Below are 26,066 nucleotides of genomic sequence, written 5' to 3'. Positions count from 1 at the left end.
CTGCAGGTTCTCGTGGCCTCAAATGTTCCTACGAGGTGTCGGGGCACGAACCCTATTGCGACCCGGCCCGTTCCGTGCGGGAGCGTGCAGTGTCAGCCTGCGGGATGTAAACTTTGCTTGTGACCAAAATCATGTGTCATCATCGTGTCTATCATCATCACAATTTTGGAAGCACGTCACTAGCAGAGCTCAGACTATACGTGGCCTTCAGAAATATCAATGATGCGCCTTCCCTGAGGATAAACACATGCGAAACGTTCAACGGTGCGTGGTAATAGACAGGCCTGTATTGACACCTTTATTTCATATGCCAGGAACTCGTTGGAAAACATCACGGGTCGTCTGTTCTTACTGGCCACCTAGTCAAGAAAGCCATGTCACGCAGCATCTGACGATTGTTTTCTAGTTGGTGAAAACGCGTTGCCCTTTCTTGAGACATTTCTTCCTCCGCAAAAAGTCGTCTAAAGCCTGATGAAGTCGTTCTATAACCAGCCGGTCGCCGGTTCGCCACTCCGCCGGTGACGCTACATCCGCCTTACTTGCGTCGGGCAGCGTCATCGGCCAATGCTTTGATATCCGACTCGATTGCTGCTTTGTCTTCCTCCAGGGTAGCGGTATACGTGTTGAGCTCTTCCGTGGTGACGCAGTCGTCGCCGTCGGTGTTCATGGCATTAAACGCATCCGTCAGAGACTGGTGCGTGTGTCCTCGTACTCCCTCTGTAGTGGGCTTAGCCGTGGCGGCCACGACCAAGCACAGGACCAGGAGGCTAAGACGGAACATGGCGATGGAGGCTGCTTGCACTGGCTGCTGGTGGGGTACTGATGACACGGCATTGAACCACCGTCTTAAATACGTCCAGAATGAGTCAAATGGAGGCAATTTGCGTCGTCCGTTAAAGCAACAAGTGTACTGACAGCTACGTAATTCACACTCGCAGTGTCACGTTTGTACAACGTGTGATCTTAAAGTACGGCACCATCTGCGAAAATGACCTGATGCTACGTGTTCCTTGTTTCGTATTCGGATTCATGGCGTTTGAAGAATCCAGTTGGCAACTAGTTGTTTGTAGCTTCAGCTGCAGCCAAGTGGCAAAACACGCCATGTCATGATGACCCATGGAACACCGGTTACGTCAGGCAGGATGCTCTGTTTTATGTGTAAGACGGCACTGGTAGCTTTATTCCTTGTCAACTAGCTTGAGAGAAAGGAGAGAAAATTCATGATCATTTCGGCTGCATGCTAATTCAAACGATGAGCACGAAATTCAAAATATTCTGGCAATCATGCTCGCGTTCTCAATTTTGTTTTACGCAGCGACTCACAGTTTTAGGGGTCAACATTATTCAGGTGATTGTAGAAGGTGTAGTCGTCAGCCATTACCACGAGCGGTCTATATCTCATTAATGATTAACAATAGGTGTGCATGGAAACAACTTAATGCAACTTCTCATCACGCCATACGCATCAGGCATCACTCATGTGTTTAAATGCTTCCCAGCTCGCACCAAATTAGCCTGCGCCTGGTCTGAGACAACCGCACACGGCTGGGGGAAGTTGACTAAGCCCTGGGATGTTTAGCCTTCAGATGCCGTATGAGGAAAATAACGGTACCGTTTGAAGGTATCGTCAGTTGGTGAACAATGCATGCCAAACTTTTGACTTAAGGTGAAATTTTAGGCCACCAGACGCCATTAAAGTTCAAAACTGGTTATTCCTGCAGATGAAGCCTAAAAGCTATGTAAGACGTCAAGACGAATGTTGGGGGCGTGAAAATAGGCCTAAAAACTATGGAGAGCACATTCCGAAAATTTCTGCGCCCTTGTTATGCTTGATTAGGTCACCATCCAAAATTTGTCCACCTGTAGCCTAATAGAACGACGCATTTTCTCAATGTGCTTTTGACTAAGCTTATTGCATTGGGTGCAGCTGTGAAATAAAAACATTATTAACGTATACATGTCAGTTTAGCCTCACCAAGAGGTCCGCTGAACTCAACTTGCGCCAAATTTATAAACCAACCAGATGACAAAATTGCTAACGGAGTGCTAACCGCAAGTGTCAACGGAGCCTATGCTACCAGCGCAATGCTTTTTCAGGTCAGAAATAGCGTGTCTTACATCCATAGGCAATCAAGATCGCATAGCCCTTTTGTATCTTATACATAGTCCACTTGACGCTTGATAATGAGATTATAACAACATAAAAATAGGCACGTCGTCATGTAGAATTACACATCAGCTTCACAGACACAATAATGAGGCAATTTATCGCGTCGCACATAATCATCTAGCGTCTCCGCTGCTGAAAACATAGGTCATTGGCCTTGAATGACCTCATACAACTTTGCACGTCGTCACGTAACCTAGTATGAACTCCTGTATTACAGTGATGTCGCAGCAAGAAACATTTCATTCATGGATAATTTGAATTCTGCGTCTAACATTACCTAGAAACTGCCCTTTTGGGGGCATAGCATGTGTTTGTAGAGGGCACCTGTAGACGAATGTCAAGACCTGGGCCAAGATCATGTCCTCTGTGGCCTTTGACCGTTTTGCATGCGTATTAGTACCACGTTCCTTATCAGCAAACCGCAGAACTACACAATGTGTCAAAGTTGCATGCATTACGACAACAACAACAGACCTGACTTCAGGACACTGACCTCGCCCGTTTCCAAAAGTCCGGAAGCTCTAAACTGTAGGTACTCCTATGCTTCATAGCTGAAACAAGTTTGAACAGTGGTAAATGGTTTACTTAAAAGTAATGTGGTCAATTTTTCAGAGGTTGACCTCTTTCAGCTGACCTATATCACTGATCTTGGGGGATCAAACCTTAAAACTGGGGGAAAGGGTGCCACATTTATAGACAAACAGGTGCTAAAATTGTGTGTCGCTGCGAGCGTTCATTGTTGATCTGTGCTCGAAAAGTATCTTGGGTAAGTAAACTACCTACTAGCCAGGCGCGGGTCAAGGCATGATATACTGTAATAAAACAAACTTTATTTCTGACTTCACTTAGGGTAAAGCGACCTTGTAATTTGCAGAGCGAATGTTCTTCATCAGAGTAGTGGAGGTTATGCAGAGCCGATCGGGTTTGCACATGCTGTGAGCAGGTAGCGGCCCGAAGCCTAAATTTTGTCAACCTTGGGAGGCTTCTGGGCCCACAAAGCAGCGTGAAACGCCTAGAGGCCATCAACGCAGACACCTAGTGCATAGTTTTCCCTCTCTTGATGTAAAATTTTACATACAGAACAAAGCATACAAAAATGTTATCTTCGATGAGCGAGACCTGTCCTAGTTATGCAAAATGGGGTCCAAAGTAGCATCACCGCAAGCCAATGAATGCACTGCGGTGTTAAGAAAAGATAGCGTAGAACAAAATATTCGCGTGTGTGCGGCTGGAGGAAGGAAATTCAACAATGTCACACAGATCCGCGTCCGAGGAAGGAGTAGTTGGGGGCAGTCGTCATCCGGAGCATGAAGATCGCAAACGCAACGTTGCTTTCCATTTTTTACTTTTGTGCAATAAACGGCGTCCTGAAAGATTATGTCAGGGACGAATCCAGGAACGACAAAGGGTAATTAACGTCCTAGCTACGACTGTTATGTGCTTATGTGTGCAAAAAAGCGCCTCTAACACTTTCCCTAACCCGTGAAGCCCGCGGTGAACACGATTTTAGATACGCAGAATGATTGTGACAAGTGTTCTCCTTCTCTTGCCCTCGCGAGTTCCTTGCGGCAATTAATGGGCTGTTAAGATGTGGTGTTATCTTTGTTCTTTGCTAAGCTTCAACAATGCGATGGAGATAGAACACCACTATTAAAGCAGGTGTAAGCGTTTAAGCCTTGGACCCGTTCTTTATTGGGAGAACGACTGGTAGTGAGATGCACGCGGCTCGAAAAGCAAAAGACGACAGACAAACCGACGCACTGTGTTCGAAAAGAATACCGATGATAGAGGCCCTTTGCTTCGCCGGGCATCCGCAGATATGATTTTGATTATGCCTGTTGCATCGACATTTATCGAATGACGCGTGACGCGTGATGCGAAGTCACATCATTTCGTCTCTATGTACACTTATTGTTAATCGTTGATGCGATACAGACTGCCCGCAGTAACGGCTGAACATTGCTCTTTGTGTAATCCCGTCTGTAATTCCCTAATGATGGTGACCTATTAAAATTGTGGTCGCTGCTTAAAATGATAACTGAAACCTTAGACTTGAATGGCATGCAATTTTCAACCAACTACACAAACATGAACAATATGGCCAAATCACAGCGGATGTTGGCTCGGGCCGTTTCAAAAATGTTGGCTGGTGTCATTTTAGATCAGTGACCTAATCTGACCTTTAAAATGTCCGTGGAACACACCTGTTGCGGGAACATGCTTTTTGGAAACATACCCCCGAGGGCGATCCCTGAGGCATAGCGGTAATTTCATATTTTTTGGTTACCCTGACCTCCTAAAGGTTAAAATGGTCACTGAACTTGAATGTACACTATTGAACATTTCCTTGCAACATGTATATGAGCTCACGGCGGTCGTGTGAGGAGGCCTGAGTACACTGAACAAAAATCCTGCGTTTGACCTTGTTTGAGCTCAGGAATATAAAGGAGGAACTTCCAATTTTGACAAAAGTAAGTTTACACACAGGTTAGCCCATCCTGTGAATGTGGTGTCCCTAGCTAGCTTAATTTTTGAGATCTTGGGGGTTTAATTGCTGCCCCACCCGGGTGTAATTGCCACCACAGTATTTGTCCGGTCAGCCGGGCGCGTGTTATCCCACCCCACAAACTTGACTTTGAAAGAATAATTCAGGAAACACCTTGTGGTGCTCAAAGGAACATATGCCTAAGAAAGAGATGCTAAAAAAGGACATGTCTTTGTGTGGGATATTCGAAAGAAGCACACGTCGTTTTCAAAGCGGCCAGATTGTGCAAAGATTCCGCCATGTTTTTCATGTCTGTGTAGTTAGTTAAAAATTGCCCGCCTTTCATGTTCAATTATGCAGTTATTATTTTTTGAGCAGCGACCGCAATTTTAAGAGGCCACCACCATCAGGGGATTACAGACGGGGAATTGCACAAAGAGTAATGTCTAGCTGTTACTGCAGGCAGTCTGTATCGCATTAGCGATTAACAATATGTGTACAAAGAGACTACTTGATATGACTTCGCATCACGCGTCACGCGTCTGACGTTGCTCATGCAAACAAACGCTTGCCAGCTAGCAGACATAAAGATGCTGACGACCTTTGTACTATGATGGCACTTTGTAAACGAAAATGTACCATTAATCATCCCTACCTATGTACCTATCACCATATCACCATGTACCCATCAACAAGGCACAGATCGGTTTTTCTGAAGTAATTACAAGTAATGGTGGGGTGTTATGGTGTTGGAATTATCTTATTTGGTGCATCGTGGGCAAGCAGCCGTAAGGTAGAGGTGATTTTCGTTTTTATGGAAACTGATGGATAATGATGATAATGATTATGAGGTGTTTGAAGGCGGACTTCCTTCCCTAGATTCCTGGCTCGACGATTGATAAAATGCCAACGAAAATACAGACATTCGAGAAAAGAAGATGCAACAGGTATGCTCGAAATCATCTTTGCAGTCGCCCGACGAAGCGGACGGCCTCTATCATCCATATTCTTTTTGGACAGAGTGCGTCTGTTTGTCTCTCGTCTTTTGCATTTCGAGCCGTGTGCATCTCACTGCCAGTCATTCTCCCCATGAAGGAGCGGTCCAAAACTTAAACGCTTGCACCTGTTTTAGTAGTGGTATTACAGCTTCATCGCATTTTGGAAACTTAGCAAAAAACTCATCGTTTCCATCGGCATGTAGCCGATGAATTTTCTCTCCTTTCTCTTGATCTGGTTGACAGGGAATAAAGCTACCAGTACCGTCTTACGTATGACACAGAGCATCTTGCCTGCCGTAACCGGTGTTCTATGGGTCATCATGACATATCGTGTTTTGCTACTTGGCTGCAGCTAAAGCTACAAACAACTAATTGCCAAATGAATTTTTAAAACGCGATGGTTCCGAATACGAAAAAAGGAACACCTAGGATCACCTCATTTTCACAGATGACACCGTACTTTAAGATCACACGCTGTACAAACGTGACACTGCGAGTGTGAATTACGTAGCTGTCAGTACACTTGTTGCTATAACGGACGGCGCAAATTGCCTTCATTTGACTCATTCGGGACGTATTTAAGACGGTGGTTCAATGCCTTATCATCAGTACCTCACCAGCAGCCAGTGCAAGCAGCCTCCCTCGCCATGTTCCGTCTTAGCCTCCTGATCCTGTGCTTGGTCGTGGTCGCGACGGCTAAGCCCACTACAGAGGGAGTACGAGGACACACGCACCAGTCTCTGACGGATGCGTTCAATGCCATGAACACCGACGGCGACGACTGCGTCACCACGGAAGAGCTCAACACGTATACGGCTACCCTGGAGGCAGACAAAGCAGCAATCGAGTCGGATATCGAAGCATTGGCCGATGACGCTGCCCGACGCAAGTAAGGCGGATGTAGCGTCAACGGCGGAGTGGCGAACCGGCGACTGGCTGGTTATAGAACGACTCCATCAGGCGTTAGACGACTATTCGGGAGGAAGAAATGTCTCAAGAAAGGGCAACGCGTTTCCAACGACTAGAAAACAATCGTCAGATGCTGCGTGACGAGGGCTTTATTGACTAGCTGGCCAATGGGAACAGACGACCCGTGATGTTTTCGAACGAGTTCTTAGTATCAGAAATAAATGTGTCAATACGGACCTGTTTATGACCACGCGCCATGGAAAGTTTCGCTTGCGGTTACCCTCAGAGATGGCGCGTTTTCTATATTTCTGGGGCACGTATCGCCTGAGCTCTGCTAGTGACGTGCTCCCACAATTGCGATGATCATAGACACGATGATGATACATGATGTCCGTCACAAGCAAAGTCTACATCTCGCGAGCTTACACTGCACGATCCCGCACGGAACCGGATGATTTGCAATAGGGCTCGTGCCCTGCCACCTCGAAAGTAGATTTGGGGCCATGAGAACCTGCAGGCACATGCATATTACAATATGTTGTCCATTTGTGGTGGGTTCGCCCGTCACCTCTGACGGGTTCGTGGACATGAGAAACAAGTATTACCAAATCTAAGGGTAAGTCTGCAACAGGGGTATAATATAACCGTTAGAACAACGATGCCGTTGGGCGAGTGATAAAGCAGTTCCATGTCACCCGTGGATCAACTTTTCCCGAAGACTGCCTTCGAAATGCGTTCGAAGAACGAAATAAACGTTGCTAGGCAGTCGGATCAAATTCGGTTAGCCACAATTCTTCCTGATATTGCCAGCGATCCCATTTAACCCTAGTGTGTGACATCGCATTTCAATGTTAAAGGTAGATAGTACACAAAGGTAGCAGTGTTTCAAATTCATTCTCTTGCCTGAAAAAAATCACAACCATTTATGAGTTCACCACCAGCTTTATTTTGAGCACGCTGCTTCAACTGACCTATTTGCCAGGCCTCCGCCAGAACAAATTTGTTTACATCATCGCAGATTATTCGCTCCTCCCCAGTAAATGTGTCTCCAGGGATGAGCATGCTGTCCTCTACAGCCACGGACCAAATGTGACTTTCTCACACAACAGTGAGGTACTTGGTTTCAGTTTGGTACTGTTTGCATTGAGCGAAAGGCCGTTATCGTTAAGCAAGTGTTAAATGATTTATGTCCGACCGATTCTGTTCCTGCTTGCAAGACCCATGCACAAATTCGACGCCCACAATGCATGTCATCCCTTTGCTTTTTTTAGAATCTTAGATGACACAAGGCACTTTACATAGAAAGAAAGGAACTTGACGTGGATGAACATTCCACCGAAGACCGTTCATTCAAACCTTGAATGAAGATTTGATAAGATTTTGAGAAGCTTGTGCGATCACCAGAGCCCTTGCCAAGTGGCAAGCATATGTATGAGATGCCAAAGCACCAGCGATCGTGACAGATGACTGATGACGGCGAAATGTAGCTGACTTTCGTACGACGTTTCTTGGCTATGGACGGGTTTGGGAGATGCCGAGGCAACGGCCCTTTTTTCTTTTTAGCCTCAGGTGATCACCCGAAACTACCTGGAGGTGGGGAAGGTGAGCCGATTACGTGAGAATGCGATGCAAGATATTTACTTTGGTTTGCTAATGCTCTACTGTGCAAGGCAAAATAAATAACTTAAACGCGTGCATGGATTGCCAGTCGAGCAGTTGGTGGGTGGCCGGTTGAGTAACCTTCACTCGGCTAGGAGGCGGGATATTGAATCTTAAAATCTCAAAAACTAAGAGAGCTAGAGGCACCAAACACACAGAAGAAGTTGATCTGCATGTGATCACCCTTGTCTAAAATTGGAGGTCCATAGGGCAGAAACTTTGGATCAAATAAGATAAAATTATGTCAGACACAAGATTGGTGTCCGAAGTACCCTCAAACCTTCCCGTGCAACTGCCTTGAAGCTAGACACCTGTTCTAAACAAAAATCCCTGGTGATCATTTTACGTCAGCAGCCATTTTTACGTTTGGATGGTCATGATAATAAAAAAAATACAAGATTGCTTTAATTTTTCAAGTGCAATAAACATTAATGATTACGCTAGGTCGCCCATCTTTAAAAAGCAATTAATTTGGATCATTTTAGGTCAGTGATCTGTACTGATTTTTAAGAGGTCCATGGAAGATTTGGTTGTAGTCCCTGCTATAAAAATCGAACTGAGCAACATTAACTACCTCTTGAAGGGAGTGCTCCGCATTTCTAAGCGGGTTTTGAATAGAAATAGTCATCTTAAAGACCTTGCGGTGCAGTTCATAGCCCAGACCTTAGCAAGACCTAAACTGCTCCAGTTTCGGCGCTATAAGCCTGCAAAAATTCCATGACCGTTTCGTGAAGCGTAGGTCAAGGTAATATCAGCATTCGCGATTTCATAATAACGTCATTTATTTGCTACGATTTCATAAGCCATGCGGCGATTAAGGCCGAGAAAAATACAATGGTCGAGTCGTTTATATCTGGCGCTCGTATGCACATTTTCTGGGTCAGTTGGCTCTAACGGTCGTCAGATGGCTCTCAATCAAAGTTGTGCAAAGAACGATGACGTAGCAAAACCATGACATATTGAGGAGTATAAATATTAAGCAGATAAATTGCGCTGTGTAGTCTTTCTTACCTTAAGGATCATGTCAGTAATAAGTGAGCTCGTTTCATCATATCTGGTGCTTGCCTCAATATCTTTAAATGTGAAATATTCCCTTCGAAGCAAGATCTCCAGCAAAAGAGCAGGCTGGTTTTAACCTCGGATTGGCCTGTCCACACGAGACCCTAGGTCTATCGAATTTGCCATAATCTCAAAATCAGTCAGTTTATCGCTGAAAAGCTTACCGAAGAGATATATGACTTCATTCTACTCTCCTATGGCGCATCATACTGAACGATTCCCTAGAAATTGCCTTCGCTGACAGTCACGGCTTGGCTTTGACGTGCCAAAGGTCAGCGGCGTTGAAAGCTACATCTGATTTTGTATCCAAAATATTTTCTTCTCAACTGCCTACAGCTACGCAAAGATTGGCGTGGCTACGCCGTCCTCTTCGAAAGTTGCGCTTTTGAAAATTATGTTGAAAACTGACCTCCGATGGGAGGTCAAATTGACCACCACCCAAGCGCGTGTTGAGGAAAACATGCACTCACTTAGTCGTGCATTTCCATGGCAGACAAGTAAGCACAGCGGTGTACACAGTCAGTGAATTGGGCGGCCGATCAGTTTTCATCGCCGTGACAGGGATTCCTTATCTCAACCGAAACAGGAGCCTTGGCCGAGCGACCGGTCTCAACCAGAAATGACGGACGAACTTGCATTTGGATCAAAGGCGTAGTTTCACAAAGTGGTTTGAGGGAGGTGGCGGGGTGCTTGGCCGCGAGAAATGTGAATCCTTCCCCCAAAAATTCACCAACAAACAGGTGTTGTCCCAGATTTGGCCCATTATCCCTCAAAGTTGGGGGGATAATGGGCCAAAAAAAGTTGGGGGGACTGGAGCCCGGTTTGGGTGAGCATGAAGCCCCTAAATTTTAATTTATATTTCACACTCCTTGTTTACAGTTGTCTGTGCTGGTTTTTAGTTAGGAGTTGCATTTATATTATAGCTTTGAGGGCAGGACTTCCGCCTTTGATATAAATCCAATGTGACTTTCTGTCCGTGTTTTATAATATCCTGGAAAAGCCCGAAATAGTAAAAAAGAGAACATGATCATTCGCAAGGAGATGAACTTTTTCATCTGGCATGAACACGTTTTTGCCAGATGGTGTAACAAGTCGGCAGGCTTGATCACGTGCATGCCGCTACTTCATCATGCATAGTCCTGTATCTTGTGGAGGGTGAAAATTAGTCAGCTCATAGAGCCTCGAGCGAGTATTTCCCAATAATATTGTTTCAGAGGCCGCTACTATGTCTACTCTCTTGTCTTTTGTAAAGTGGTCTATTTCGTCAAGTCGTTCCTCTGTTGTAATATCAAAAGTATTTTGATGTTATGATGCATGGCGGCAAACATGTATTATCTTCCTGAGAATGATATCCGCCTGTCGAGATGCGGGTAGGCTTGAGGTGTATGATGTATATTGTGGTGGCAAATATGAGTGAGGCGTATGATCATTGCGTGCTATTGTGACCTAGAAGTGCAGATCTGGGCAACAGCGGACCTTGTGTCTGGCGCGACAGTGTCTGTCAGTAAGCGTGCTCTGCTGCGGCGGTGGCGAGACAAGGACGGCCCGGCCACCGGCGACGCACCACCAGCCGACCATTAGTGGGGCCCGGGCACGTGCCCCGGCCGGCCGACCCAGCAGGTCAGCGGCAGGCACGAGGGCCGGGCGCACGGCGGAGAGGCCGACGGGCGCTGAGAGATCCAGCGAACATCAAATGAGCATTGACAGAAAGCGTGCGAAGACAAACGTGTACTGACGAACCAATGACAGCGACATTACGAGAATGGCACAGCGGGACGTGATAGGTCAGTCAGCTGGTGTAACTGAAAATTCTGAAACAAATCAATTTAACGGGATTTCAACTTGGCTTTCGAGAGAGTCGGCTGAAATTGACAGAGACAAATAGAGGAATAAGCTGAGTGCGCCACGCCAGGCGAAAAATGGACCTCAGCACTCACGTGGCTACGTGGCACGCTCAACACGAACACGACAACACGCGTGGCTACGCTCCTGCCGTGTTTCTCGCACTGAGCACGTCCCTGTCACGGGCACCTGGCGGCCTGCACCCGCAGGTGCCAGCGCCGGTGCCAGCAGAGGCGCACTCAGGCCTACCTCGCCTGCTCCTGTCTTTGCGACGGGTCTCACGCCGTACTTGCCGCTCGTCACCGGCAGCCGCTCCGTCAGAGGCGCGCTCAGGAGCGACAGCTGCCGGGGCAGGGGCGCGCTCAGGAGCGACAGCTGCCGGGGCAGGGGCGCGCTCAGGAGCGACAGCTGCCGGGGCAGGGGCGCGCTCAGGAGCAACAGCCGCCGAGGCAGGAGCTCCCAGGACCGACTCTTGGGGCACCAGGCCCAATGCCTACCGGTGACTTTTGTTAAGAAATTCGAAATGAGCACCAGGTACTGCTTCATATATCCAGCACTTGAGTAAGAAACACGTTGGCTTCGACCTTGGCCTGATCGCCACGCGTGACCCTAGGTCAACGGAATTTGTTGTAACCGTATACTAAATTACTTTATTGCCTAAGAAACTATCGCAGAGATGCATTATTTCGTCTAACGCTTTGTTGTCGCATCAGACTGACCGGTTTCCTAGAAATGGCCTTCGCTGGCAGCCAAGGCCTGACTTTGACCTACCATGGATCAGCGACCATGCAAGGCACACCTAGATTTTATACCAAATGCTATGGTGTTCCAATGTCTCCAGCTATGCCAGGTTCTGCGGGTTTCCACCGCACCATTCGGAAGTTATTATGCCTAGTCTGGCAGCGGTCCTGCGTGTGCCCCACTATCGCAGCAAATGAATAGGGGACCAAGGCGCTTTGATTTTTTATTAGCAAATATGACCAGGTCAGAACCAGGAAAAATATTTCGCATGTTACAATCCGAACTGCGCACTGCTTCACACTTCTACATCCAGTTGTCATGTAATCAATGAAGGTGAGTTTCATTCCAAGCGTGTCTGTCACAGACATTGAGCACAATTGGTCAGAGCACAAACAGGCACAAGTTTCCACAATCATTGCAAGAGCAGCCACAAGTCTCCACGTCCTGCACGAAGACAGGCCCACAGACAAGCAGTTCCTCAGACCACATGCGGGCACGACTTCCCGAGTTCATTGCAATGGCAGGCACAAGTGTCCAAGTTCAGTGCAATGACAGACAAGAGTACAGCTCATGTCGCATTACCTTTCCCGGCATCGTCATTATCTAGTAGACATAGGAGCGGTGGCCGTAGGGGAAGGCGTTGTAGGTGATGGGGTGGGTGCTGGCCGGGGTGTTGTACACGCTGCGGAACGCATAGGGTGTGGAGTATGCGGCGTGGGCGTACGGGTAGCCGAAGGGGTGGGCAGCGTAGGTGGAGATCAGGGTGGCGTCGTCAGCCTTCTGGTCCGCCTCAGCGGTATCGCGCTTCTTCAGCGAGTGCACGAACGGGGTGTAGCCGTGGTGGACGTTGTAGCCGTTGTAACCGTACGTGGTGGGGAACCTGTAGGCGCTGTTGTACATGGTCGGGTACGTGTTGTAGGCGTACGGGTAGCCGGCCGTGTAGCCGAAGGGGTGGGCAGCGTAGGTGGAGATCAGGGTGGCGTCGTCAGCCTTTTGGTCCTCATCCGCCGAACGCTTGGACCGGGACTGGAAAAGGCAGAGATGTGTTAGGTTTCTGCTTAGAGATGACACCAAGGACCTTCAAGATCCTCGAAGCTTATGATTTGTGCGATGCGAATCAAGTCTTTCCACCCTTGTTATGATTTTGAATTGCATTGCGTTAAATGGACACCGAAACGAACACCATAGTTCTTCGCGTGCTACCAGATACACACCCGAGCGTAGTTAATTCTCAGATTACCTTCATCCATAAGTGCAACATAATTGTTTTAAAGAGATCGTTGACACTGAATTGCCACGAAACAGCGGAAGTTGACCGACACGTTTTGGAACATGCTGCACACCGCTGTTTCCCTGCAAAGGGCGCAAGCGTCGCGCTAAACCTAATGTTGACTCTTGACGGTCCACAGCGCGTCGAAGCCTGACCTCTAGCGGCCACACGAGAGTCTGACATGGCGTGGATCAGCAATACTGACACTGCCCGTGTCAGAGTCACAGACTCCGTCATCACTGACCTCAACAGCGGGCTCCTCCTTCTCGACGGGCTGGAACGAGTACGGCAGGCCATGGTACGCGAAGGGGTGGGCAGCGTACGTGGTGATGGGCGCGTGGTACGCGTTGTGCGCCAGCGGGGCGTTGTACCCGGTGTACGGCCACGCTCCAGTGTACAGCTGGTACTGGGCCGAGGCGGCGCCCAGCACGGTCAGGAGAACCTGAGACAAGGGCGAGTGTCAGTTGGCTGATCTCTGCTCTAGTGAGGCAGGTTCATATAATTCAAGGTATGAAGTAAAAAAAAAAGTTTGCTCCGCCAGAAAACCGGGAGACATCGTCCTACTTACGAAATGGATTATCTGAACTCTTGATTTAAGAGTCTTCGGTTAGAAGGTCCACTGTGAATGAATGCACTGCGCAATTGAAACAAACTCCAAGGGAAAGCAAAGATAAAAGGGAAAGCAAAGTGAAGACGAGTCCATACCATTTGCAGTGTCATTTTATGACGAATGTGAAGCAGCCTTAACCCGAAAAGACGAGGATTGCCCGACCGACAGTGAAGTCGTCAGGCCGACACAGGCTTCACTCACCAGGAGCTTCATGGTGGTGCTGAGGAGGTAGCTGCGACTTGAGCTGTGTCTGTCGCCGTTCGCCGCCCGCTGTTTTATACTCATCCCCCCATCGCCTGAGGCCTGCCCATCCGGAGTCGGACGGCAGCGGCGGACGCGGACGCGTTTCCGAGAGGAGCCACCTTGTGGCCAAAGATGAACGTCTGGGGGACGGAATTGTTCAGCAGTGCGAAGTCTGGTTGTCAAAGTCCGCAGTTTACCGTTACCGTGCCTGGCAGCGTGTGTGCGTTTTGGTATGGTGTTCTGTGTCAAATGTGCATGTGATAGTGTCATGGGTGGGGCGGAATCGGTCTGAACCATGAGGTCGCGTTTTCCTATCAGCATGGAAGTGTGGAGAAGTCAGTCTTGTCCACTAATGTTGCGAAAATTAGCAAACACCACGAAGGTCTCGGCCCGCTTTCTCAGAGGGTGGTTGGCTACCGACTCTTTTTTGATGAAAATTTGGTGAAAACGAATGAATTACTGGGCTTCATCTGCCACAAACTCTATAAAATAACGGCAACATATTTACATAAAAAACGGCAGAAATGGACAAATTTCAAAAACACATTGCCACAATCACATCAACGGTAGTTAACTATGCGTATTTATGTTAAGGTTTAGTACATCAAGCCAAAACTTGTGCATCAGCGGGAGCTGACAACAACAGCTAACACGCCATTAACTCAAGAGTTGTACTGGAGTTTGATGGTTTGAAGAGGTGTTCATTTAGCAATATTGTTTTCCAAATTTGAAGGCGTCGTCTATTATTGCGTGTCCGAAAGATGTCAGTGCTGTACGTCAGGTACTGTCGTGGCAACGTCTGATCATGTCCGTGTTGCAAGTGCTCTTGTGGTGCCGCGTCGCGTGAGTTGATCGCCAGATGTCGTGAGGATGTCGTAGTCGCACCTATGTAATTTATCGAACGAAGCATACCACGTATGAGGCTACAATTTAAGGTACGCAGTTGATATATGCACTTCAATATATACTTATTTATTTATATCCTTAAGCTGTAATACATACATACACACATATACATATATATAATATATATATACATATATATATATATATATATATGTGTATGTATATGTATGTATATACACATGTACATGTTAATTGCACAGAATGTACACAGTTAATTAATGCACTTAAGCCTATCACTTTATGCATTGATCTTGTTGCCAGTTTAGCTTGGCCACTCATATCAGCTGCAAGGTTAATAATTTTAGTAATGTATTCGAAATATTTCTTATTGAAGCGAGGGCAGCACACCCGCACGTTATGACAGCAATGATTTGCAAACAAACATGGGACTAGTTTTCACCTGACGAGCGATCAAAAAACGCACATTGTGTCATATTAACCTTGCGGCTGTCACATTAACTGAATGGCATAAAGCTTGTAACAGAACACGCTGCTCAATGTTGCAGAGGACATGGTTTTGCTTTAAGAGTCACGGTGATCATAAGTCCGGTAGCGTTGAACCAATCGGTTTGAGCGGCCCTACGATTTCGTCGCAATCCTTGTGGTCGGGAAGCATCAAATTTATTCGATGATGTCGCTGGAATATTATATTTTCAATGGGTAGTTAATGTTATTGGAAGTTACATTTCGTATTATGTTATGCTTATTTGCAGGCGTGTTCATTGCTCTTGCACCATTTCTTTGTCTCTCCAACAGAGAAAAGCTTCCCGCTTCTCTGGACCGTAACCCATGTTGGATTCGAATGGAAAACGGTAACCATTCGTCGCGACCTTCGAAAGCCCAGTGCATGTGACCTCGCGTGGCTCATTTCTTGCTTATCGAAGACGACCACAAACCTACATCGCCACACATGCCAATGCGTCTGCATGGTTTTACACGACAAACAGGGGTACTTTGCGTCGTAAGGTTCTGCCACCTGATGATAAATAGGTTACGAATTAAATAAGCAGAACGCTGTGACACTCCTCTGATTGGTATGGGTGCTTTCTCCTCTAGCCAGAAGCTTCTCTCTGCACCATATTCTGGTGTTCTGGTGTTCACAACATTCAGGAGAGTTATTCGAGGTTAACACCGGGCCATGGGAGGGGAGAGAGAGGCGAGATAGTCTACAGTGGTATTTTCCGTTGCGGCAACATTTTACCACATAGCATCACACTTCAACAGACGGCTGAAAAGTGGCCGCACTTTTGGCAATCTAGACGCGTTGGGAATGGGATGTTGCCTTTAGTGTCCCAATTTTCCGCTCGCATCATGAAACACGAAATACAATTTATTTGCTGCGCAAATCAAAGTTCGCGATTGGATTTCGAGCTGGTTCCCGCTGCTTTTCAGAACGTTGAAACATTGCACTAATTCTACTAAACGTGCCCCAACGAGTAGGTGAGGGAGAGCTAGAAATAAAAGGCAGAAAATGTTCGTGAACATGCCCGCCACGCCCCTGCACGTACAGACGCACACAACAAAAACTGGCCTTCGAAACGACAGTTTCCTAAAAAGTGTCCTTGAATGGGTTGGACATCCAGTAGTCCAGGCCGATGTCGGCAGATGGACGGTGGCCAACGCATGACAACAGGAGCAGTTGTAGCGACTGGTTTGGATCCAGCTGGCCAAAAGCGAAGGCGAGCAGTACCCCCCCCCCCCCCCGCCCCAGCTTTTCGGTGCTGGTGTGGTGTTCAGCGCACGCGCCGCACCAGAGCTGCAGCGAGGTAGCTGCAGATGCACGTATGATTGTAGAGAATTTGCATAGTGCTCTAATAAGCGCAATCTACCCGGTGGCGAGAGGCGTCTGAGAGAACATGAAGCGCAAGAACGAGCTAACGAGGAGAGAGCGAGAGAGAGAGCGAGAGAGAGAAGAGAGAGAGAGAGAAAGAGAGAGAGAGAAGAGAGAGATGGAGAGAGAGAGAGAGAGAGATAGACGGGATGAGAGGAGAGAGAGATGAGGAAGAGAGATAGAGAGGAGAGAGTCGAGGATGCTCTGAAGCTCAAAACTAGAACCAGGACCAGATCTGAACCATAATTAGACAGATATTTTGTAAAGCCTTTATAATAGTAGGGCTATCGCGTCCTTCCTTCACTAGTAGCGCATCCACAGAATCGCAATGCGTTTAGCGATGCCGCGAAGATGGAGGACTAAGAGACAGGGTCCATGATCACGACCACGAGTCGGGCGACTCGCGCAGCAGGGCCGATGCCAAATTCAGTGCAATGTTAGGAAACACCGAGCATGGGTGTGGGAACAGCCGGGCCAGGGGAACCATGCCCCCCAACACTTTTCAAGGTTGGGTACCAGCAGTGTTAACTGCCCCCCCCCCGCATTTTTCGGATTAAGGTTGTGTTTAGTTTGCTTTTGGACTACATTTAACACACGTGGCGACTTACACATTTCATCAACCATTTTCCTCAAGGTGTGTCATCTTTTTCTTTCGCTCATTGGCCATCGCTTAGTGCCACAGCCGCGAGGCCGATGCCGTGCGGTCCATGGAGACTGCAACGCGGTTGTCGAGGCTGTTGTTACTATGACTTGCGAGCGCGCATGTTCAGAACCATGTTGCATAGTTTTTTATCGGTTATCAATTCTGACTGAGTCTTGTATATTCTAAGATGAGCATGGATTAGCGATGTTTTACAAATCTGGGACCCCCTCTCATCTACAATCTACTTTCAGGGGGTGGTCAATATTTCTGAAGAACATAGAACAACATGTAACTCGAGTCTATGTGACAATTATTGGACCACCTGCGACGATCAGGGATGTTGTTGCCTCAGTGAAGGTTCCTGTGCTGATCCGGGGCCAACTGCGCGGGTCAGGAAGGTCCCCGTGTCAGAGAGGTCTTCTGAACAATGTGATATGACATATCCTTCTTAAAGCCTCCGGATCAACCAGGAAATCTTGCCCCCATGGAAGTCAACCAGGAAATCTTGCCCCCCAGAACGACAGCCGGAAGACACTTCGCGATGGAACTGAATGGCTCTTCAGCCCTTGACCGGAAAAGTTAATGTGCTCCAGGTGTTCTACTCAAGGGGCCCCTTGTCCGGAAGGAAATAAGGGGTTTCGCTATTGAGTAGAGTGGGGGTATCATTGTTATAAATAAAGTGGGTCGAAATGAGATTGAAATTGTGCAGGGTCATTCCACGTTTGCCCAAGGATGTTCATCTTTTCATAATGGATTAGTGAAACAAATAACATCAAAATGTTTGAACATGCCTGCCCGCAGCCTCAGGAGCAAGGTCATCGATGACCCGGGCTGCAGCTTTCGCAAAACCGAATGGCGTCGGCCACTGCAAGTGCCATCGGATGGCGGGCGCCACGTTAATCTGTTTTCTGGACAGATACAGAAACATAAGAACAGAAACACGAAAAATAAAGATTCTTCCTTTACTCTTCCAGTTCAACCACCAGATACCAGCCTCACTTCGCGGTGCTGTAAGGACCTATCCGTTCTTACGATCAGTCTAAAAATCGCAAACGTGAAATATGGGTCCGGACTGCCTTCTAAACGTAAGACTTGAGGCATGAAGCCTTCAAAGATACTGCTTTCAGAAGCGTCATTATTTCCGTCCACACGTTAGTCACAGCTCAGCACTGGCTGCTGGGCCCACCCTGCGTGGCCAATGGAGACTGCAACGCCTGGGGTCGAGGTTTTTGTTTCTAAGATTTTCGTGTGCGCATGCTCAAAATTACGTAACATAACTTGTATTACTAGTCGTTTAATGTGTTTAAAAAGGTAATTATTTCAGGAGTGTCATCATTTTCGTTTCGTCACCCGTAGGCCAAAGCTAAACGTTAGCCAGCGGGCTAACGCTTCGCAGACAGAGGAGACTGCAACGCCTGGTATGGAGGCTTTTGTTGTTTGGCTGGCGTACATGCTAAAAAAACACGTTACATAGATTGCATCACCAATCGATTCTGACTGAATGGTGAACATTTCTAGACAAGCATGGCTTGGTCATGTTAATGCACATTGTTGGCCACTCGATCTGCAGTCAACTTTTCATCTTTAAATTTTGATCAAACGTATCGATATAATTTACCTTCGCGATGTTCTTGATGTCTGTAGAACCCAGATAAAAAATCTGACGAAGCTTCTGAATTATATCTGTTTAGAAAGTGATCTACCTTGAATGAGGGGCAATGAAATGTCCGTAGGGCCAATTTATACCTAAGGTAGGTAGCTTCCCAGAAGCTATTTTTCTGCTGTGGTGTGGTGTGAGAGAATATAATTCGGAAAAAAGATGCTGTTGCAGGTGTCCAATAAACGTTTCACACGCTAATTAGTTGTAATGATGATCCAGAAATATGCAACAAAGGGGCCGTGCGATCAGTTCACGGTCAGACATGCGGGCGACAGCCGGGCCAGGGCAGTGGCCGCCGACGGCGGACGGGAGCAGGGCCCACATAAGAAGCATATGATAGACGGGCCTTCGTTATGTGGCATGGTTTTTAAAAGAGAATCACCAGTTTTACGGTTCTGTCACATTGTTTTTGGCAATTTCAAGCTTCTGAATTTGTTTCCGTCTTAAACGCCGCTACAAGTCTTGTCTTTTAAAAAGAAGCCAGCGAAATCAAGGCGCAAGAAAAATCTGTCGCAGCGTGAGTCGTCGATTCACTTTCAAAATTCTCACCGGCCTATGTCCAGGCCGTATTTTGGCAGTGGAGGCAGATGCCTCGTCTGCCCTGTGGAGGCAGATGCCTCGTTAACGACCCAGAATGCCTACCCGCTCGTGGAATTTCGCCTCCCCAGCAAATACAATGCTAAAATAAAAGAATAATCTTGGTAAGCTGGATGGCCTCATGTACAGAATGACGTAGATGAGTCGAATGGGCAAGGCTGTGCACCAGCAAGAAACAGTTTTAGATGCACGTCTAAAGCCAATCCTAGTTTTTATATCTGGTACCTTATCAGCGAGGCCCATCAGATTTCTCGTATAGCTGGCAACTTACTCCCTTAACTTTGTTTGAATAGCGCCTGCTTAGTGATGCGAAGCATGCTTGTCGGCGGTCGGCTTCCCGCAGCGGAGCATTCCATGGACGGCATTAATGGCGGGTGTGGTGGGTGTGGCTGGGGCATGGATTCTGACCTCGCGCACGCCCTGTCGGCGCGGAAAGCCGTGGCCTTCTTTGTGATGTGTTGAGGGACCAGCGATCTTCTGAGACTCACGGCCCTCGGTTGATGAGTAGCTTGCAGAGTTCTCCGTAGGTGCTCATATGGAGTAACCTCTGAGCATTTTTGAGCAATTTGCTCAAATTTTGGCCAGCTGAGTTTGCGTCTTTTTAACAAATGTGGTAAGAACTTTGGCGTTTTTTACTGTGAGAGTTCATGACCTATGATCTGTTATCAAAGTTATGCTTCTGACGTTTTGTTCAAAAGTAATCAAGTCGTTCGTTTTTTGCAGAAAACATACGCAACTTTTTTCTTACTTGGACTTACTGTTATCGCTCACGAGTTTACCACTATCGCTTGGAATCTGTATACTTATGCAAGGTTAGCTCACCAAAGTTTATGCTAGATTCAGCTTGGGGCTTTGTGACAAGACTTGGCCTGTTTGAAAGTCACGAGATCAATTTTTTTCGCGCACACCTTGCAGCTTTGGGAGACCATTTCATTTTACGTTTCACCCAAACTCATTTTTATTCTCTCAAACACTTCATTGTCAAACACCGCCAGAGCACGAGCACGGAAGAGCTCGAGCAGAGCGGCCTACACGGAGGGGACGGGGGGGGGGGGGGGGGCTCTGGTTATGGACAGATCGAAACGTTGAATAAATGAGAGAGACTGACTATGATCATACGATGGGCACATGAAACTGGAAGCGTCTAACTCGGGTCAGCAATAACTGTAATTTGAGGTTTGTCTGCAGATTGCAGCATCGGTCGCTTTGAAAATTGTCTTCTACCCCGCATAACAAAATTGCTGGACGTGCAATAACATGCGGAGCTGCCCTGTTCATAAAACCCCGCCAGTGGGGTAACGAAACGTTTCTGTCATTGGTCATCTCCAGAGAGAATAATAGCTTCGCTTTATTTCATATGGCTAAAGTCGAACTGTCAAGTGCGATCCATGACCGTTCAAAATTATGTCGTGTTCGTGGTAACAGGTGGCTTTATTCCACTGAAATGAACCAAATGGAAGAGAATAGCAATGGTCTAGCTAAAATACGTTGCTATGCGTGTGATTTTCTTCCACCCATTTTGAACCTAGGGACGGCTTTGTCATAGCACGGTTTTTGATGGGATGAAGCTGTGTGTGGCCATGAAGCTATATTAAGCACCGCTCGAATAAGCGGTATTGTCATACCATTTTGCTCACTTTCCGTGAGAACAACGTGATCGGACATTGCAATGCTGTTCAGAAGATCGCTTCAAAGTTATGCAGAAATGCTTCGGGATGTCTGAATGCCTTACGGTGGCTGCATAAGATATCTTGTTAGATCATCGTGTTTTACGGGCCACCAAAACCTGCGCTTTTCTTTCATCTCCGTCTTTAGCACGCGTACGGGCGGCCGACTGAATACGATGCACTCGGGCAGGGGAGGGGGTCAAGTTGAACACCCTGATATCTCAAAAACTAAGAGAACTAGAGGCACGAGTTGTACAGAATGGGTAGACCTGGATGAGTGCTAAATTGCGTCAAAATTTGAGGTCTCTAGGTTGTGAAATTCGGGTCAAACAGGGCTCAACCAGATCAAATTCCAACTTGGTGTTCAAAGCCGCAGTACACACTTACACCGGGGTAATAACACCGGGGCGTATATCTCACCTCCATACTTTTGAAGCTACCCTCGGAAAAGATAAGCAGCTACAGCAACATGAAGATTACCTATTTCATCTTTACTTTTCCAGTCCTACCACCCCATTTAAGTACCAGTAGACGGTGCTATAGGCGTTAATCCGTTCCTATGTTCAACATACATATCGCAAATGTGGAACATTTGGACAGTGTCACAGGCACAGTGTCTTTTTTTGCCATTGCAATGAATTTCACAAAATTCATTGCAATGGCAGGGATATAAGCCCAAGTTCAGTGCAATGACAAACAAAAGTACAGGTCAAGTCGCATTATCTCTTCAGCCTCGTTGTCATCTGGTAGACAAACGAGCGGTAGCCGTAAAGGAAGCTGTTGAAGGAATTCTGTCCGCCCCAAGTTTTCCCAGGCATTTCCCAGGTCCGTAGCTTGGCATTAGAACAGCGTGTGGAAAATGAGATAAAGTGGCCGGTCGTTGCTGTACAAAAGGCTAATGAAGGATAGTGTATCTGTGATGACTACAGGCTCACTGTCAATGGGCCACCATTTTGGAACAGTGTTCTCTTCCAAAAGGAACGAGCTGTTGGCGAAGTTGTATGGATGGCCATTCAGCAAGATGGACATACGACAGGCATACAACCAGGCTGCGTTATCGCATGAATCGCACAACTTAGTCACTATTAACACATCCAAACCATTACATGTCATGATTCATCTAGGATTTGAAACCTATTCAGCAACCGGAATTTTTGAAGGATCATGTCTCTTCTGTTAGCCGAAATCTCGCATGTCACAGTTTTCCTGGATAATGTGCCGGTAGGAGGCGTGGAGGTTGATAATAATGGCAGTAACCTTCATGCGGTATTTCCCAGAAGACGAGACAAAGCACTGTGAATTAACAGGAGCACGTGCAGCTTTCGTCTGAAGCTGTTCATTTACCTAGGAGACAGGATCAACGGTCAAAGTGCGCCACCCCCGTAAGACAAACAGGCACCGATAGTTGAAGCACTGGCAACGAAACATCCGGGTGAACTGCGTACCTAGCTGAGTCTGCTCAACTACTAAAGAAAGTTTTTCCAGACTTCTCATCTCTTTTTTCTGGCTCCATTGTACAGTCTCCTTCGTTAAAAGAAGTGGACCTGTGATCCGAAGCGAAGTCGTGCCTTCAAGGCAAAAAATATCAGATATGGAGTACCTCATGTTGAGCGAACTTCTATTCCGATCACAAAACGGGGCTCTGCCACGATGCAAGTTCGTACGATCTGGGATGTGTACTGTCCTAAGTTGACCGTCAATGCAGTGAGAAACCAGACGCATTTCACCTAAAAACTTTGTCTGAAACAGAAAAGAAGTATGCTCAAACAGATCGAGACGGCCTGGTGGTTTTTTCAAGTGCGAACAAGTTCCATTCCTTGCTTTATGGGCGCCAATTCGCTATCAAGAGATGTCACAACCTATTGTTCGGCTTGTCAGGGAAACGGAGATAGTGATAGTCTTCGCTCGCATACGGCGGTGGGCAATGATGCCGTCTGCGTACAACTGCCAGCTTGTTCTTTCCTCAGCCAGGATGCAGACGCGCTGTGACGCCCTAAGTCGGCTGATGCTGCCCCAGGTCTCGGTTTGATGATGGAGTTTGCTAGCCGCTTATACTATCCTGTTGTATGTGGCGGTAATTATCGGTCACTTATAAATCGCTGGCCAAGTTGGAATAGTTGAAATTTTCTATTTCTATTTAGTTGTGGAGTGGAGGTTTTTAGTGTCAAGTTTTCTATTTAGTTGTGGGGTGATTGTACCTTCTAGCCGGGGCTGCATTTTTTATATATCATTTTTCATTTACCATCTTCGGTAATTAACATTTTTCAGTTTTCAGTTTAGTCCCCACCCCAAACTAATTTCGAGAATTTAGGCCCTTGCTCCCAATTCTGAAGAGAAAGTCCATCACGTCTAGAGAGAAAACTGTTTAAGTGCATTTCGCAGGCAGGCTCAGCCATCTATTCTTCATGCCCCCCTTTCCCCTCTCTCCTCCCTCATCCGTACGTATTTTTCAAAACTACATCCCTGCAGCCCTACATTTACCGATAGTATGGTTCTACAAGCACCTGAAAGCAATATCACTTTTGGTTTTGTGACGTCATGTTGGTTCAGCTGGAAGCGTTGGTGACCTTCACTATCCTCGCATAATCACTGCTTTTACCGGTGCAGGCCGCGCACTTCCCAACATGATTCCGCTCAATGTGTGCAAAACCCATGCAGCATTGGTATTAGCAGGTGCGGACGTATTTTTGAATACCTCTGGCACCTTCATTTAGCTACATATGCAATACGACAATCAAAAACGTTTTATCCCACGCCTGTCCACCTGTCAGTACGGTAAGCCTGAGGTGTGACGAGCAATGTAAGAGGTCCACACCAGCGATGCTCAGCCTCCTACCCCAAAGCCGCCGTTCCTCTCAGCAGCAGGAAGCCGCGGATAAATCCCTGACATGTGTCGCCCGACATCCTCCTGTTGACCTCTGAAGCCACAGGTCGGGTATCCACAAACAACAAGCCTCCTAGATCGACAGGGCTTTTTGATGCTATAACCAGGGGCGCCCTCAATGGTAGATCTGTAGAAAACCCTGCACAGTGCCTAAAAAACGACGGTTAGCTAAGCTTTTCATGACAGTCATCTTCTCACGACGCGAGTGCATCCAACAGTATCCTACAGCCTTGCACTGAACTTAACGCATTACCACGTGGCAAGCATTCGAGCCTATCTGTCTCAAATAGTACGACGCTTAAAACTCCGGGTAGGAAAGTGATTACGTTTGACGCAAGATGCCATGGCCAGTCACAATTCTTACGATTGTTAATAAGCCTAGTTATTTGGCATCTTATGCTGTTGACCACGTGAAGTAGCTATTGGCTGAAAAATTCAGTGAAAAGCGCTGATCAGCGAGATATTGGAAAAACACTGTGTCATTACCATTCTGGCGTCAGCACTGATAAAGTGGCCAAGTTCATAAAGTTTGAAGTGCATTTCTGCTACCTCCCAAAACTACCCTGATTAAAGCTACTACGTTTGGCAGCATCTTGCGGCTCAACTTGCTCATAAAGCGAAACGTCAGCGTATCGACATGTGCCTTCACGAGCTCACGCTGCGAGCGTTACCGATTACAGACCAACACTTAGTTTTCACCTTCGTCTAACTGCGATCGTCTGTTGAAATATGGTCTGGTCTGCTGCAACCCGTTCCCGTTTTTGCAACTTCGTCACCAATTGGTTAGCGAGTGTCCCATGTTGTCACCGATCATATCCGGTAAATCAGAAGCTTTTTCATATTTGAGTGCAGCAGCCAGCAGGGTGGGATAGGAACATGCTCCCCATGCACGTCAGCGTCCTGTTTGGCCTCTCCCTGAACAAAAACCTGGCGACGCCGCCGGGTAAAGGCCAAGTGAGATGTGAAATCTGGAATTTTGCATCGTATTTGAATCTTTTAAACACGAAATGAGCGTGAGTACCCGTAATTATGACTCAGACACGTGAGCGCACGCCGATCGTTTTTCAACAACTGTCTAATATCAAGCGCAAATACAAGGCATTGGTGGTAAAAAAGCGCTTCGATGGGCGCTCATATCAGCATTTTCAAAGGAAAGCGAGACTATCTGTCTGGGTCCATATGCATGATTTTAAGCATGTGACGGGAAACTGCTTTGTTGCATTTTAAGCCTCATTGATTGAAGATGCAGGAGATTCACGGTTATCTCACGTCCGCTTCATCAAAAATACCCAAGACCCAAAAGGTCATGGCAGCCAGCCTGTGACCTCGGTCGGGGCCGGGTCGCGCTCCATCCCACCCCGCGCGCGTCCGTCCTGCCGTTATGCGGAGTGAACTAAGCACGACCATGATGTCAATGTGACCGCCGATGCTGCCGGCTTTTTGTGACCTTCCTGGTTTCAAAAGCAGTGGTCGTGAAACTTGGTTTTAGCGTTGGGCCCGGCCTGCGGAGCTGTCCTGTTCTGTCCTGTCACCGGTACAGTGATAGCGGCCAGCCATGGAGCAGTCTTTACACGGTGGTAGAGGCAGCACTAAGGATCGGAGCGCCAGTTGGGTGGACGCTCAGGGTCAACCAGGATCACAGAGAGCCTCGTCGGAGACACCAGCGATGCGTCTGGTGGGGCTCAGAAATACGATCCTTCGGAGTCCGGTGCCGTGACGCCCGCCGTGAAGCGTGACGCCCGTGACTGGGCCGGTGAACTAGGCTGCAGCCCGTCTGTGACTCGGGTCACAAGGACTTTAAAACAGTATGTGGACGTGGCCGAAGAAAAGATGGAGGAACGCATTCCAGCACTCATCTGTGGTAGGTTTCAAGAATGTCGTGGATTTTTTCG

The 26,066-nt window shown here is 47.3% G+C and overlaps 1 protein-coding gene across 1 annotated transcript; it reads right to left on the bottom strand.

Moving 5' to 3' along the window:
* Positions 1-12,466: 12,466 nt before the first annotated feature.
* On the bottom strand, positions 12,467-13,970 carry LOC119106076 (uncharacterized). The gene is made up of 3 exons (XM_037229673.1): positions 13,945-13,970; positions 13,378-13,575; positions 12,467-12,889 (listed from the first exon to the last, which is right to left on the bottom strand). The coding sequence occupies exons 1-3, from the start codon at positions 13,954-13,956 to the stop codon at positions 12,467-12,469; spliced, it is 633 nt and encodes a 210-aa protein (XP_037085568.1). The 5' UTR covers positions 13,957-13,970.
* Positions 13,971-26,066: the final 12,096 nt, after the last annotated feature.

Source organism: Pollicipes pollicipes, unplaced genomic scaffold (assembly GCF_011947565.3).
Source record: "Pollicipes pollicipes isolate AB1234 unplaced genomic scaffold, Ppol_2.1 Scaffold_6138;HRSCAF=7277_pilon_pilon_pilon, whole genome shotgun sequence".
NCBI lineage: Eukaryota > Metazoa > Arthropoda > Thecostraca > Pollicipedomorpha > Pollicipedidae > Pollicipes > Pollicipes pollicipes.
This window is presented reverse-complemented; position numbering and strand designations above follow the sequence as displayed.

Excerpts from the sequence above, each read along its gene's own strand:
- LOC119106076 (XM_037229673.1), bottom strand. Across the intron at positions 12,890-13,377 it reads AGGAGGAGCCCGCTGTTGAG|TCCCGGTCCAAGCGTTCGGC; the intron begins GTCAGTGATGAC and ends TGCCTTTTCCAG.